The 12,814-nt window shown below is 41.2% G+C and overlaps 1 protein-coding gene across 2 annotated transcripts in view; it reads right to left on the reverse strand.

The window, feature by feature from the left end:
• The window catches only part of LOC120980783 (USP6 N-terminal-like protein), a 188,414-nt gene that overhangs the window by 67,084 nt on the left and 108,516 nt on the right, over positions 1–12,814 (reverse strand). Inside the window, exons 1-3 of one of the 2 annotated variants that reach the window (XM_040410063.1) lie at positions 4,426–4,482; positions 3,411–3,520; positions 2,239–2,287 (exon numbers count right to left, since the gene is read on the reverse strand). In XM_040410063.1, the coding sequence (XP_040265997.1) occupies positions 2,239–2,287; positions 3,411–3,517 (156 nt within the window). In that variant the 5' untranslated portion in view covers positions 3,518–3,520; positions 4,426–4,482. Of the gene's footprint in view, positions 1–2,238; positions 2,288–3,410; positions 3,521–4,425; positions 4,483–12,562; positions 12,671–12,814 lie in introns of those variants that run through there. The other variant, XM_040410062.1, reaches the window with a different exon arrangement.

Below are 12,814 nucleotides of genomic sequence, written 5' to 3' on the forward strand. Positions count from 1 at the left end.
TTCATCCCCCATGTTTAGAGAAAAACTTGTGCTGATAGCCTGTAGGATAACAGCTGATCAGTATCTAGTCCTCTTTTGTTCAGGCCCTAAACAGTAGGATGGTCTCGTTTGCTGGTCACCTCAGGACAAAGATTGAAGACTCTGGCACCGTTTGTCAGGGGGCTTTCTAACCAGAGACATCATGAACCAGTTTCCACACCTCTGCCCCATGGCTAAGCTCCATCCCCCCTACTTCCAGCATTTTGGGACTAGGGGGGAGGACTCTTGGGATTTGAGGAAAAAGAGAGGCACACTTGGTAGAGGAGAGGGAGAAGTGGAGTGCATGCAGCCCCATGGATGAGGGAGAACCATCCCCAGGCAAGCGAGGATCTGTCCTGGGACGAGCGTAACTCCCTAGAGTATCATTAACCCCTATTGCACTGTCCTGCAGGTCTTTTACCCCTGCTAACACCTTCTGCCCATATCCTTAACCCCTCCAATCCCTGCTCCCCAGTTCTTTGGCATTCCCTGTGTGCAGCCCCAGCATACCCTTGCTGGGCTGCATTTACCCTTGATATCCTGGTCCCCTGTAATAGCCCCAATACCCCTGACCCAGGTAACCCCTTATGTCCAACCTTCGGTTAACCCCTTTATGTCCATCATCCCCTGCACTGTGATTATCCCTACATTGCAGGGATTGTGTGGTTTACAGCCCCGCTTTAACCCTTGCATTGCTGGGCTGTATTGACCCTGTATTCCCTGAACCTGTACTCATGGCTAAATACCCTTTCTACCCCGTAGGGACAGTGAGTAGCCAGGCGGGTGGGATGCTGCTAATGAATGTATGTAAGTGTATTGTATAGATAGTGTGTGGGTTGAGAATTGGGAATTGTGTATTGTCTAGTGTAGTTAGGTTTGTAATCTTACTGTACCGTGATGTGTGCGTCTATATGTATATATATCTATAACCATTGATCAATATATATATATATATATATATATATATATATATATATATAGATATAGTGTATTAGTAGACTATTGTGTAATAAATATTTTATTATTTAAGGGCACAGTGTCTGGTCCATTATTATAGTACAGTAAGGCGTAGGCAGTTGGCTTTCAGCGCAGCGTGCAGGCAAGGTGAGGGTGCATATGTTACATTATATTAAGGGAATAAATAGGCGGGGGCACAGTAGATGACTCACGCCTATTTAGGAATATTAATTATTGGTATTGACAAATATTGGTAATTAATAATATCCCCCTTAACAATCATGTAAACACATACATAATGTGGGAGAAGAAACGAGGTATAACAGAAGGTAGAAATTGCTCTCCTATTATTGTATTAAAAAGTAAGCAAAATTATCTCAAATAAATTCAATATACATACATTTATTTAGAATTTAGCAACCTGTTACTAGCAAGAACAAAGAAAGTTTCAGAATGAAATATGAAAGCAGCAGTGATATTGCGCTGGTGTAAGTCCAGAAGCTGATTTTAGAGTCAGGTGCTTGTTGTATGGTCTAGACACAAATGCAAATGACATGGTTCTTGACTGCCTGGTTTTGACACTAAGTAATGTCACTAATGCCTAGAAATATCTATTCTGTAACTGTAGTACATTAGCATCTGTAGCTGCAAAACAGTATGGAGATGTATGTACATCAGGTAGATCAGATAGGTAACAACAGGTGGGATGTTTTTAAGCAAAGTGTCACAGACAAAAGTCACAGGCTACACAAAATGGTATGCTCTGGCTCAAACTATCCTAAACTAAGATTTTTTTAAATATGGTTATGACATGAGAGCTTGTGGTCTGACACAATATAAGAAAATTCAGATTAGTGTCCAGCACAAAAGTAGCCCTGCAACATAATGTGATCCAATAGGACTAGGGATATTTCCAGTACCTACAATACAGATACTCTACGTTTGATTCCAAGGTGATACCAAGGTCTTACCTATTTTGTTCCGTGCACAAGGGGTTGATCAAAATTCAGGTGAGCTGGAACTTCACTATGGACACACTACATTTCACTATGCAGTTGAATGGAGTTATTATGCCATCAGTGCTCACGGAATAAAGTGACACTGTATTTATTGTATTACTGCACTGACTGCCACAGTCCAAAACTTTTATCTGACCCCAAGTAGCAGGCATCCTTTGCTGTAGTGCCACCTTTAGGCTTGTGCCTAATGGGATATATGAGAATGATAATTCTATATATTACATTAGATCCATTATTAACTTACCGTATTGTAGACAGAATATGCTGATAATACATCAAACAAGGCCCTCTGCCTGGGAATAAATAGTTATACAGTTATTCAGTGATCCCAAAACCCACTTTTTGAGGGACTTTGCTATACACAGTACATAAGAAAGAGACAGCACTATACATCACTCCTCACGTCATATACAGACTTCTTCTTAAAGAGAACTTCCACACAACTTTATATAAATCCATAATACAATCGACCACAATAAATTTTGTATTATATTTTATTAGTGCAAAACATCTAGTTTTCATGTTTTCAATTTGTTAATCTCCACCCATCCCAATTGGTAATTGCTTTTCACTTTGAAAAAATGCTTTGAACTCTGCCTCGAGATGGACCAACTCCACAGGAGGATCATATTACACATGTCAATACAAGTCTATGCACATGGGAGGGGTGAGCAGCAGCATGAGTGCTGCCATCTGTAATGTCCTTCATGATCCTGGAGCATACTTCTGAGTAAGAGAAGCTTAAGAAGCAGCTTCTCTTCTACTTCCTGTGTGCAGTGGATGGCAGCTGGTCTCCACCCACCTTGTCTGAGAGATCTGCAAACTAAATATTCAGTATGTACAGAGAAAAACTGCTAAAAATGCTAGACACAAGTGATATAGTGGCCAGAAATAGTGTTATTCCTCATGTACAAACACTGTACTATTGATTAACGCAGAGTTTGTTGAAAGATTAGGTAAATTAGCAGCTACCATCAAAATCTAGGATCAGCCATTTAGATACTCACGTGCATTCTGCCATCTAAGAACTTATATATTTAAAAAGACTAACATGACCAGAACTGAAGTATATATTGTAAGGTAATTGGCCACACTTGAAAAAGTAACTGTTCTATACATTTTTGAGACCAGGAAGACTGATCCATTAGCATTTACTGTATAACACCAGGTGAAATTGATAACTTGTATACACTGATAACAGCCACACAAAACAATTATGGGGGAGGCGAAGTGCTACATGCTTTGTGTTTCTTAAAGTTGTAATAAACTGAAATTTTGGTAGGAGCCCCAAAAAAAATTTTTTGTTTTGTTTTGAGCAGAGTCTAGAGCTGATGTTAATGTACAGTCAGTGTTTGATTACACCAAAAAGATACACCATTCCTACGCGGTTTCATCACTGCGGTGGTTGCTACTCACTTGACTCCATATCGCTCCCTAAACATAATATGATTTCGAAATGTTCGGTTCACATCCAAGTCAATCTGTTTGATTTCCATTGAATACATCTTGGCCAGCTCTTTCATTTTCTAGGGATTGGAAAAGCAAAATGTAAAAAGGAGTGTTATACAGTTCATTCACTTTCCTTGGGCCCTCCAGTAACACAGGGGAGATAAGCCAATGGCAGGACAATAATGTTTCTACAAGTGGTCTACAACAATAAATTTCTAATGGATATCTTAAAACATGTTGGCTAGTATGGAGAATCCTTTTTCAAATTCAGCACCCCTAGTGATCAGTTAAAGATAATTGCAACTACACATCTCTCCTGCAGCTGTAATCAGTGGATGACCATGATCATGTCAAGTAGTCATGAGTATGATCCACTTCGTAGCAGATCTCTGGTCTGTGTAATAGGCTATGTGGCAGGAGTTGTCTATTCATAGAGGCATATCTTTAAGAGCTCTTAAAGACTAAGTCTTTGTCAATTTTTCAGGTGCGTAATTTAAAAAGGTTGACCACTCTAAGCATAATGTTCACAAATGTGTGGCCAAGATTCACCTATCACTGGGAGGAATTACTGAATATGTATTAAAAATAAACTGTGAATACACAGTATATGTAAAATTGTCAGTTTCACACGTGCATGGCTAGTTTTCTGGACATCCATGACCAGCACAAGACAAAAGTCATCGGTCTGTGCTTGCTAAATGCCCAGGAAATTAGAGCATGCGCAGTGTATTTTCAATAAGAATGTTAGACAGCATGTAGCCTTGCCATCTTTGACCACTTTCTGGATGGAAGCGGCATTAAGTATGGACGGATGTTTTTGCTAAGGGGGCAAAAATAGGGGAGAATTTCCTCGATTCCTGTTTGTCACATATTTGCTAACATTTTACCTACAGTGGCCAACTCCTTTAATCCCAAGGGAAGCAACAACAACAAATTATTTGGGAGATTCAAAATGATGGTTCCTCAGCAGAGAGATATTTACCTAGCCATTCTTTATACAACAGACTTTACAAGTATGACATTTCAGACAGAAATTCCTGCAGAAATAAGTCCATAATCAACACTGGGGTGATTTAGTTACGAGAATGCACTTTAGCAAAGAATAACTAGTGGTTAAATATTGTAACGCTTATGTAGAAAGTGACCAGTTTATCGTTCTTGTTACTCTTAACCCCACATATGCATATTGTGGTGAAAAAATGTCTGCAGTATTTAGTAGTCAGACCAGAAAAGGGTACCACTAAAGAGGTAAAACTGTTTCTAGTATACTCTTCTTTCTGTAGGTTCCACTCCTGGTTTTCGCTCACAAGTAATAAAAAAATAATGTCGTGTGAACGTGACCTTACAGGGATTGTCCCACCATAGGACCTTATAATCCAACCACAGGATAAGTAATAAGGATCAGTGGGAGTCTGACCGTTGGGTGATAGCTGAGCACTGTACTCATCTTCTCTTCAGTAAATACCGAAAAAAGACCAAAAGTGGCCCACAGGCCAAAACTTTACTAGTGGTACATCAATATGTATTGTGGCTAAATGGGGGGGGGGGGGGGGGGGGGGAACTATAAAAGAATATAAGTACAAGCTCCTAGAGCACGAACAAAACCCAAACAAATGATGGAGCTCACACAGTACAAATAAAGAGTATCATATTTTATTAATCACATAGTATAAAAGACAATGTCATTTTAAAAGGAAAGGTAGCAGAGAGAAACCCACCATCCTAGCAGAGCTCAGGCTAGATAGATAGTGGGGCAAAAAAGTATTTAGTCAGCCACCAATTGTGCAAGTTCTCCCACTTAACCACTTGCCATCTGGGCCATTTGCCCCCATCCTGACCAGACCTAATTTTGCAAAACTGACATATCTCACTTTATGTGGTAATAACTTTGGAACGCCTTTATTTATCCAAGTTTTCTCGTGACACATTGTACTTCATGATAATCATAAATTTGAGTCAAAATATTTCACCTTTATTTATGAAAAAATCCCAAATTTACCCAAAAATTGGAAAAATTCGCAATTTTCTAAATTTCAATTTCTCTGCTTTTAAAACAGAAAGTGATACCTCATAAAATATTTGTTACTTAACATTCCCCATATGTCTACTTTATGTTGGCATCATTTTGGAAATGTCATTTTATTTTTTTAGGACGTTAGAAGGCTTAGAAGTTTAGAAGCAATTCTTCAAATTTTTAAGAAAATTGCCAAAACCCACTTTTTAAGGACCACTTAACCCACTTTTTAAGGACATAGTGGATACCCCCATAAATGACCCCATTGTAGAAACTACACCCCTCAAGGTATTCAAAACCGATTTTACAAACTTTGTTAACCCTTTAGGCGTTCCACAAGAATTAAAGGAAAATGGAGATCAAATTTTTTAATTTCACTTTTTTGGCAGATTTTCCATTTTAATCCAATTTTTTCTTTAACACATCGATGGTTAACAGCCAAACAAAACTCAATATTTATTACCCAGATTCTGCGGTTTACAGAAACACCCCACATGTGGTCATAAACTGCTGTATGGGCACACGGCAGGGTGCAGAAGAAAAGGAACTCCACATGGTTTTTAGATGCCATGTCCCATTTGAAGCCCCCTGATGCACCCTTACAGTAAAAACTCCCAAGAAGTGACCCCATTTTGGAAACTAGGGGATAAGGTGCCAGTTTTATTAGTACTATTTTTGGGTACATATGATTTTTTGATCATTCATTATAACACTTTATGGGGCAAGGTGACCAAAAAATTGGTTGTTTTAGCACAGTTTCTATTTATTTATTTTTACAGCGTTCACCTGAGGGGTTCAGTCAAGTGACATTTTTATAGAGCAGATTGTTACGGACATGGCGATACCCAATATGTATACTTTTTCTCATTTATTAAAGTTTTACACAATATCAGCATTTTTGAAACAAATAAATTATGTTTTAATGTGTCCATGTTTTGAGAGCTATAGTTTTTTTATTTTTTGAGAGATTTTCTTATGTAGGGGCTCATTTTTTGTGGGATGAGGTGACGGTTTTATTGGTACCATTTTGTGAAACATACGCGTTTTTGATCACTTGGTGTTGCACCTTTTGTGATGCAAGGTGACAAAAATTGCTTGTTTTGACACATTTTTTTTTTTTACGGTGTTCACCTGAGGGGTTAGCTCATGTGATATTTTTATAGAGCTGGTTTTTACGGACACGGCAATACCTAATATGTATACTTTTTTTTATTTGTTTCACTTTAACACAATAATAGCATTTTTGAAACCAAAAAAATGATGTTTTAGTGTCTCCATGTTCTAAGAGCTATAGTTTTTTTATTTTTTGAGAGATTTTCTTATGTAGGGGCTCATTTTTTGCGGGATGAGGTGACGGTTTTATTGGTACCATTTTGTGGGACATACGCGTTTTTGATCACTTGGTGTTGCACCTTTTGTGATGTAAGGTGACAAAAATTGCTTGTTTTGACACTTTTTTTTTTTTACGGCGTTCACCCGAGGGGTTAGGTCATGTGATATTTTTATAGAGCTGGTTTTTACGGACGCGGCAATACCAAATATGTCTATTTTATTTTTTTCTATTTTTAAATTATTTTTTTTATTCCTTACTTGGGGACTTTTTTTTTTTTACATGTGAAACTTTTTTTTATTTTATTTTTTCAACCCTTTATTTTTTTTTACACTTTTCGTCCCCCATAAGGTCATACAAGACCTCTGGGGGACATTTACTTCACTTTTTTTTTTTTTTTTACTGTTGATTTCTCCTGTAACTGGGGCTGACATAGTAGCCCCAGTTACAGAAGAAATACACCCCCAGAGAGGCTGTACAGCGCAATACTGTGCTGTACAGCCTCAGTGCAGGGCTGATCGTGGTCTGTGGATGACCTCACACAGCCCCTGCACTCTCCGTTCCTGGCGGTCACATGACCGCCGGGCCGGAACAGGAAGCGCACAGCGCTTCCTGCTCTGCATACACAGCGCTCGGTGAGCGCTGTGTATACAGCGATCTACAAGGCAGGGACACCTGGGCACTGTCCCTGCCTTCTCTAAGGGTTAACCTGCTGTCACTGACAGCGGGCAACCCGATCAGCAGCTGCACGATTAGCGTGCAGCTGCGATTTCTGAAAGGACGTTTTAAAACGTGCTTTCAGAAATAGAGGTCCACCCATAGGACGTTTATATCGTATGGGCAGACGGGAGGAGGTTAAAAAGATGAGAGAGGCCTGTAATTTTCATCATAGGTACACTTCAACTATGAGAGATAGAATGGGGGGAAATAATACAGGATATCACATTGTAGGATTTCTAATGAATTAATTGATAAATTCCTTGGTAAAATAAGTATTTGGTCACCTACAAACAAGCAAGATTTCTGGCTCTTACAGACCTGTAACTTCTTCTTTAAGATGCTCCTCTGTCCTCCACTCGTTACATGTATTAATGGCACCTGTTTGAACTTGTTATCAGTATAAGACACCTGTCTACAACCTCAAACAGTCACACTCCAAGCTCCACTATGGCCAAGACCAAAGAGCTGTCGAAGGACACCAGAAACAAAATTGTAGACCTGCACCAGGCTGGAAAGACTGAATCTGCAATAGGCAAGCAGCTTGGTGTGAAGAAATCAACTGTGGGAGCAATTATTAGAAAATGGAAGACATACAAGACCACTGATAATGTCCCTCGATCTGGGGTCCCCCGTGGGGTCAAAATGATCACAAGAAAGGTGAGCAAAAATCCCAGAACCACACGGGGGGGTGGGAACCTAGTGAATGACCTGCAGAGAGCTGGGACAAAAGTAACAAAGGCTACCATCAGTAACACTACGCCGCCAGGGACTCAAATCCTGCAGTGCCAGACATGTCCCCCTGCTTAAGCCAGTACATGTCCGGGCCTGTCTGAAGTTTGCTAGAGAGCATTTGGATGATCCAGAAGAGGATTGGGAGAATGTCATATGGTCAGATGAAACCAAAGTAGAACTTTTTGGTAAAAACTCAACTCGTCGTGTTTGGAGGAGAAAGAATGCAGAGTTGCATCCAAAGAGCACCATACCTACTGTAAAGCATGGGGGTGGAAACATCATGCTTTGGGGCTGTTTTTCTGCAAAGGGACCAGGACGACTGATCCTTGTAAAGGAAAGAATGAATGGGGCCATGTATCGTGAGATTTTGAGTGAAAACCTTCCATCAGCAAGGGCATTGAAGATGAAACGTGGCAGGGTCTTTCAGCATGACAATGATCCCAAACACACCACCCGGGCAACGAAGGAGTGGCTTCGTAAGAAGCATTTTAAAAGGTCCTGGAGTGGCCTAGCCAGTCTCCAGATCTCAACCCCATAGAAAACCTTTGGAAGGAGTTGAAAGTCCGTGTTGTCCAGTGACAGCCCCAAAACATCACTGCTCTAGAGGAGATCTGCATGGAGGAATGTGCCAAAATACCAGCAACAGTGTGTGAAAACCTTGTGAAGACTTACAGAAAACTTTTGACCTCTGTCATTGCCAACAAAGAGTATATAACAAAGTATGGGGATGAACTTTTGTTATTGACCAAATACTTATTTTCCACCATAATTTGCAAATAAATTCTTTAAAAATCAGACAATGTGATTCTCTGAATTTTTTTTTCTCATTATGTCTTAGTTGAGGTATACCTATGATGAAAATTACAGGCCTCATCTTTTTAAGTGGGAGAACTTGCACAATTGGTGGCTGACTAAATACTTTTTTGCCCCACTGTATATTAATATGTTATAAGCTCTTTTGTAAGAGACTTTATACGGGTATGTCCCATACATAAATAAATGTAGAAGTAATAGATATCAGGTACCCATAATAGTTACCAGTCAAAATGCTAAATAACAATAATATAATATCAGGGAGCGAAATTACATGCTCCCCTTTGCATGGAAAAACCTGGGACCTGTTGCATGGAACTTACCCAGAGCACTGTGCCCACAAACAGGATGGCGCTACCCTGGTTGTGGGCACAATGCTCTGGGTAAGTTCCGTGCAACAGGTCCCAGGTTTTTCCATGCAAAGTTGAGCATGTCATTTCGCTCCCTGATATTATATTATTGTTATTTAGCATTTTGACTGGTAACTATTATGGGTACCTGATATCTATTACTGCTACATTATTTATGTATGGGACATACCCGTATAAAATCTCTTACATAAGAGCTTATAAACATATTAATATATTTAGCCTGTGCTCTGCCAGGATGGTGTTTCTCTCTGCTACCTTTCCTTTTAAAATGACATTGTCTTTTATACACTGCTCAAAAAAATAAAGGGAACACTTAAACAACTCAATGTAACTCCAAGTCAATCACACTTCTGTGAAATCAAACTGTCCACTTAGGAAGCAACACTGAGTGACAATCAATTTCACATGCTGTTGTGCAAATGGGATAGACAACAGGTGGAAATTATAGGCAATTAGCAAGACACCCCCAATAAAGGAGTGGTTCTGCAGGTGGTGACCACAGACCACTTATCAGTTCCTATGCTTCCTGGTTGAGGTTTTGGTGACTTTTGAATGCTGCCGGTGCTTTCACTCTAGTGGTAGCATGAGACGGAGTCTACAACCCACACAAGTGGCTCAGGTAGTGCAGCTTATCCAGGATGGCACATCAATGCGAGCTGTGGCAAGAAGGTTTGCTGTGTCTGTCAGCGTAGTGTTCAGAGCATGGAGGTGCTACCAGGAGACAGGCCAGTACATCAGGAGACGTGGAGGAGGCCGTAGGAGGGCAACAACCCAGCAGCAGGACCGCTATCTCCGCCTTTGTGCAAGGAGGAACAGGAGGAGCACTGCCAGAGGCCTGCAAAATGACCTCCAACAGGCCACAAATGTGCATGTGTCTGCTCAAACGGTCAGAAACAGACTCCATGAGGGTGATATGCGGGCCCGACGTCCACAGGTGGGGGTTGTGCTTACAGCCCAACACCGTGCAGGACGTTTGGCATTTGCCAGAGAACACCAAGATTGGCAAATTCGCCACTGGCGCCCTGTGCTCTTCACAGATGAAAGCAGGTTCACACTGAGAACATGTGACAGACGTGACAGAGTCTGGAGATGCCGTGGAGAAAGTTCTGCTGCCTGCAACATCCTCCAGCATGACCGGTTTGGCATTGGGTCAGTAATGGTGTGGGGTGGCATTTCTTTGGAGGGCCGCACAGCCCTCCATGTGCTCGCCAGATGTAGCCTGACTGCCATTAGGTACCGAGATGAGATCCTCAGACCCCTTGTGAGACCATATGCTGGTGCGGTTGGCCCTGGGTTCCTCCTAATGCAAGACAATGCTAGACCTCATGTGGCTGGAGTGTGTCAGCAGTTCCTGCAAGACGAAGGCATTGATGCTATGGACTGGCCCGCCCGTTCCCCAGACCTGAATCCAATTGAGCACATCTGGGACATCATGTCTCGCTCTATCCACCAACGTCACGTTGCACCCCAGACTGTCCAGGAGTTGGCAGATGCTTTAGTCCAGGTCTGGGAGGAGATCCCTCAGGAGACCGTCTGCCACCTCATCAGGAGCATGCACAGGCGTTGTAGGGAGGTCATACAGGCACGTGGAGGCCACACACACTACTGAGCCTCATTTTGACTTGTCTTTAGGACATTACATAAAAGTTGGATCAGCCTGTAGTGTGTTTTTCCACTTTAATTTTGAGTGTGACTCCAAATCCAGACCTCCATGGGTTAAAAAATTTGATTTCCATTTTTTTTATCTTTGTGTGATTTTGTTGTCAGCACATTCAACTATGTAAAGAACAAAGTATTTCAGAAGAATATTTAATTAAGGCTCCATTCACACGACCGCAAAATGGGTCCGCATCCGTTCCGCAATTTTGCGGAACGGGTGCGGACCCATTCATTCTCTATGGGGACGGAATGGATGCGGACAGCCCACAGTGTGCTGTCCGCATCCGCATTTGCGGTGCGCGGCCCCGATCTTTGGGTCCGCAGCTCCGCAAAAAGATAGAGCATGTCCTATTCTTGTCCGCAGCTTGCGGACAAGAATAGGCATTTCAATGGGGGTGCCGGGCTGGTGTGTTGCGGACCCGCAATTTGCGGACCGCAAAACCCATACGGTCGTGTGAATGTAGCCTAACTCAGATCTAGGATGTGTTATTTTTGTGTTCCCTTTATTTTTCTGAGCAGTGTACTTTGTGATTAATAAAATATGATACTCTTTATTTGTACTTTGTGAGCTCCATCATTTGTTTAGGTTATCTTCTCTTCAGCAGTCCTGTAAAGTTGAATGGAACAGCAGCAAATATGCATAACCATCACTCTATGCACTCTGGAACCCCATTCTCCACGATTGTGGGGTTCCCAGCAGCTGGGTAGCAGCTATCCCGTGGCTTATGTTCTTATGGTGGGACAACTACTTTAATGAAAATAACAAGATCTTATGCAAGTTCATATCAAAATAAAAACTATCCTGTTCAGTCTGTACAGGATTCTGGTACACTGTAATACATGCATCAGGAGAAATAAGGTAATGAGACAAATCCTTCTGTTGCAATTTATACTGGTCTAATCCTTCACACCAAAACGCAGATATAAAGTATAGGACTGCTATTTAGGCAATTCACTGGCGCTATAACCCATGTAAAGGCTAAACCACAAAATGCAACACAAATCTTAACCAATTTTATTCATGTGTTCCGCTGTAAACCCCTTGCTGTAATGTTACTGTTAACTTAAAGGGAACCCGTCACCTGGATTTTGGGTATAGAGCTGAGGACATGGGTTGCTAGATGGCCGCTAGCACATCCGCAATACCCAGTCCCCACAGCTCTCTGCGCTTTTATTGTAAAAAAACGATTTGATACATATGCAAATTAACCTGAGAGGAGTCCTGTCCCTGAGATCAGTCAGGGACAGGACTCCTCTCAGGTTAATTTGCATATGTATCAAATAGTTTTTTTTTACACAGTAAAAGCGCAGAGAGCTGTGGGGACTGGGTATTGCGGATGTGCTAGCGGCCATCTAGCAGCCCATGTCCTCAGCTCTATACCCAAAATCCAGGTGACGGGTTCCCTTTAAGACTTTTGTAAAAATATCATTATGTTAAAATAATCAAGCTTGAGCATGACATGGAAATAGAGGAACCTACCTCATATTTACCCTCATTCACAGACTTTGTCACTTCAACATCCAAAAGCAGTGACCATACCTGGCCCCTGACTTGCAAAGGAATTCCTTTATAAACTCTGCGGAACATCTATAGACAATATAAAAGTCATATAAAAAGGATTAGCAAAAAACGTAAAACCTATCCAGAACACATGTAACTGAAATTTGCTCCTTTAATGGAGATCTCAGGGATGTGTGTACATATACTTAGGGTCAAAGTGGACTACTAGTG

This window comes from Bufo bufo, chromosome 10 (genome assembly GCF_905171765.1).
Source record: "Bufo bufo chromosome 10, aBufBuf1.1, whole genome shotgun sequence".
NCBI lineage: Eukaryota > Metazoa > Chordata > Amphibia > Anura > Bufonidae > Bufo > Bufo bufo.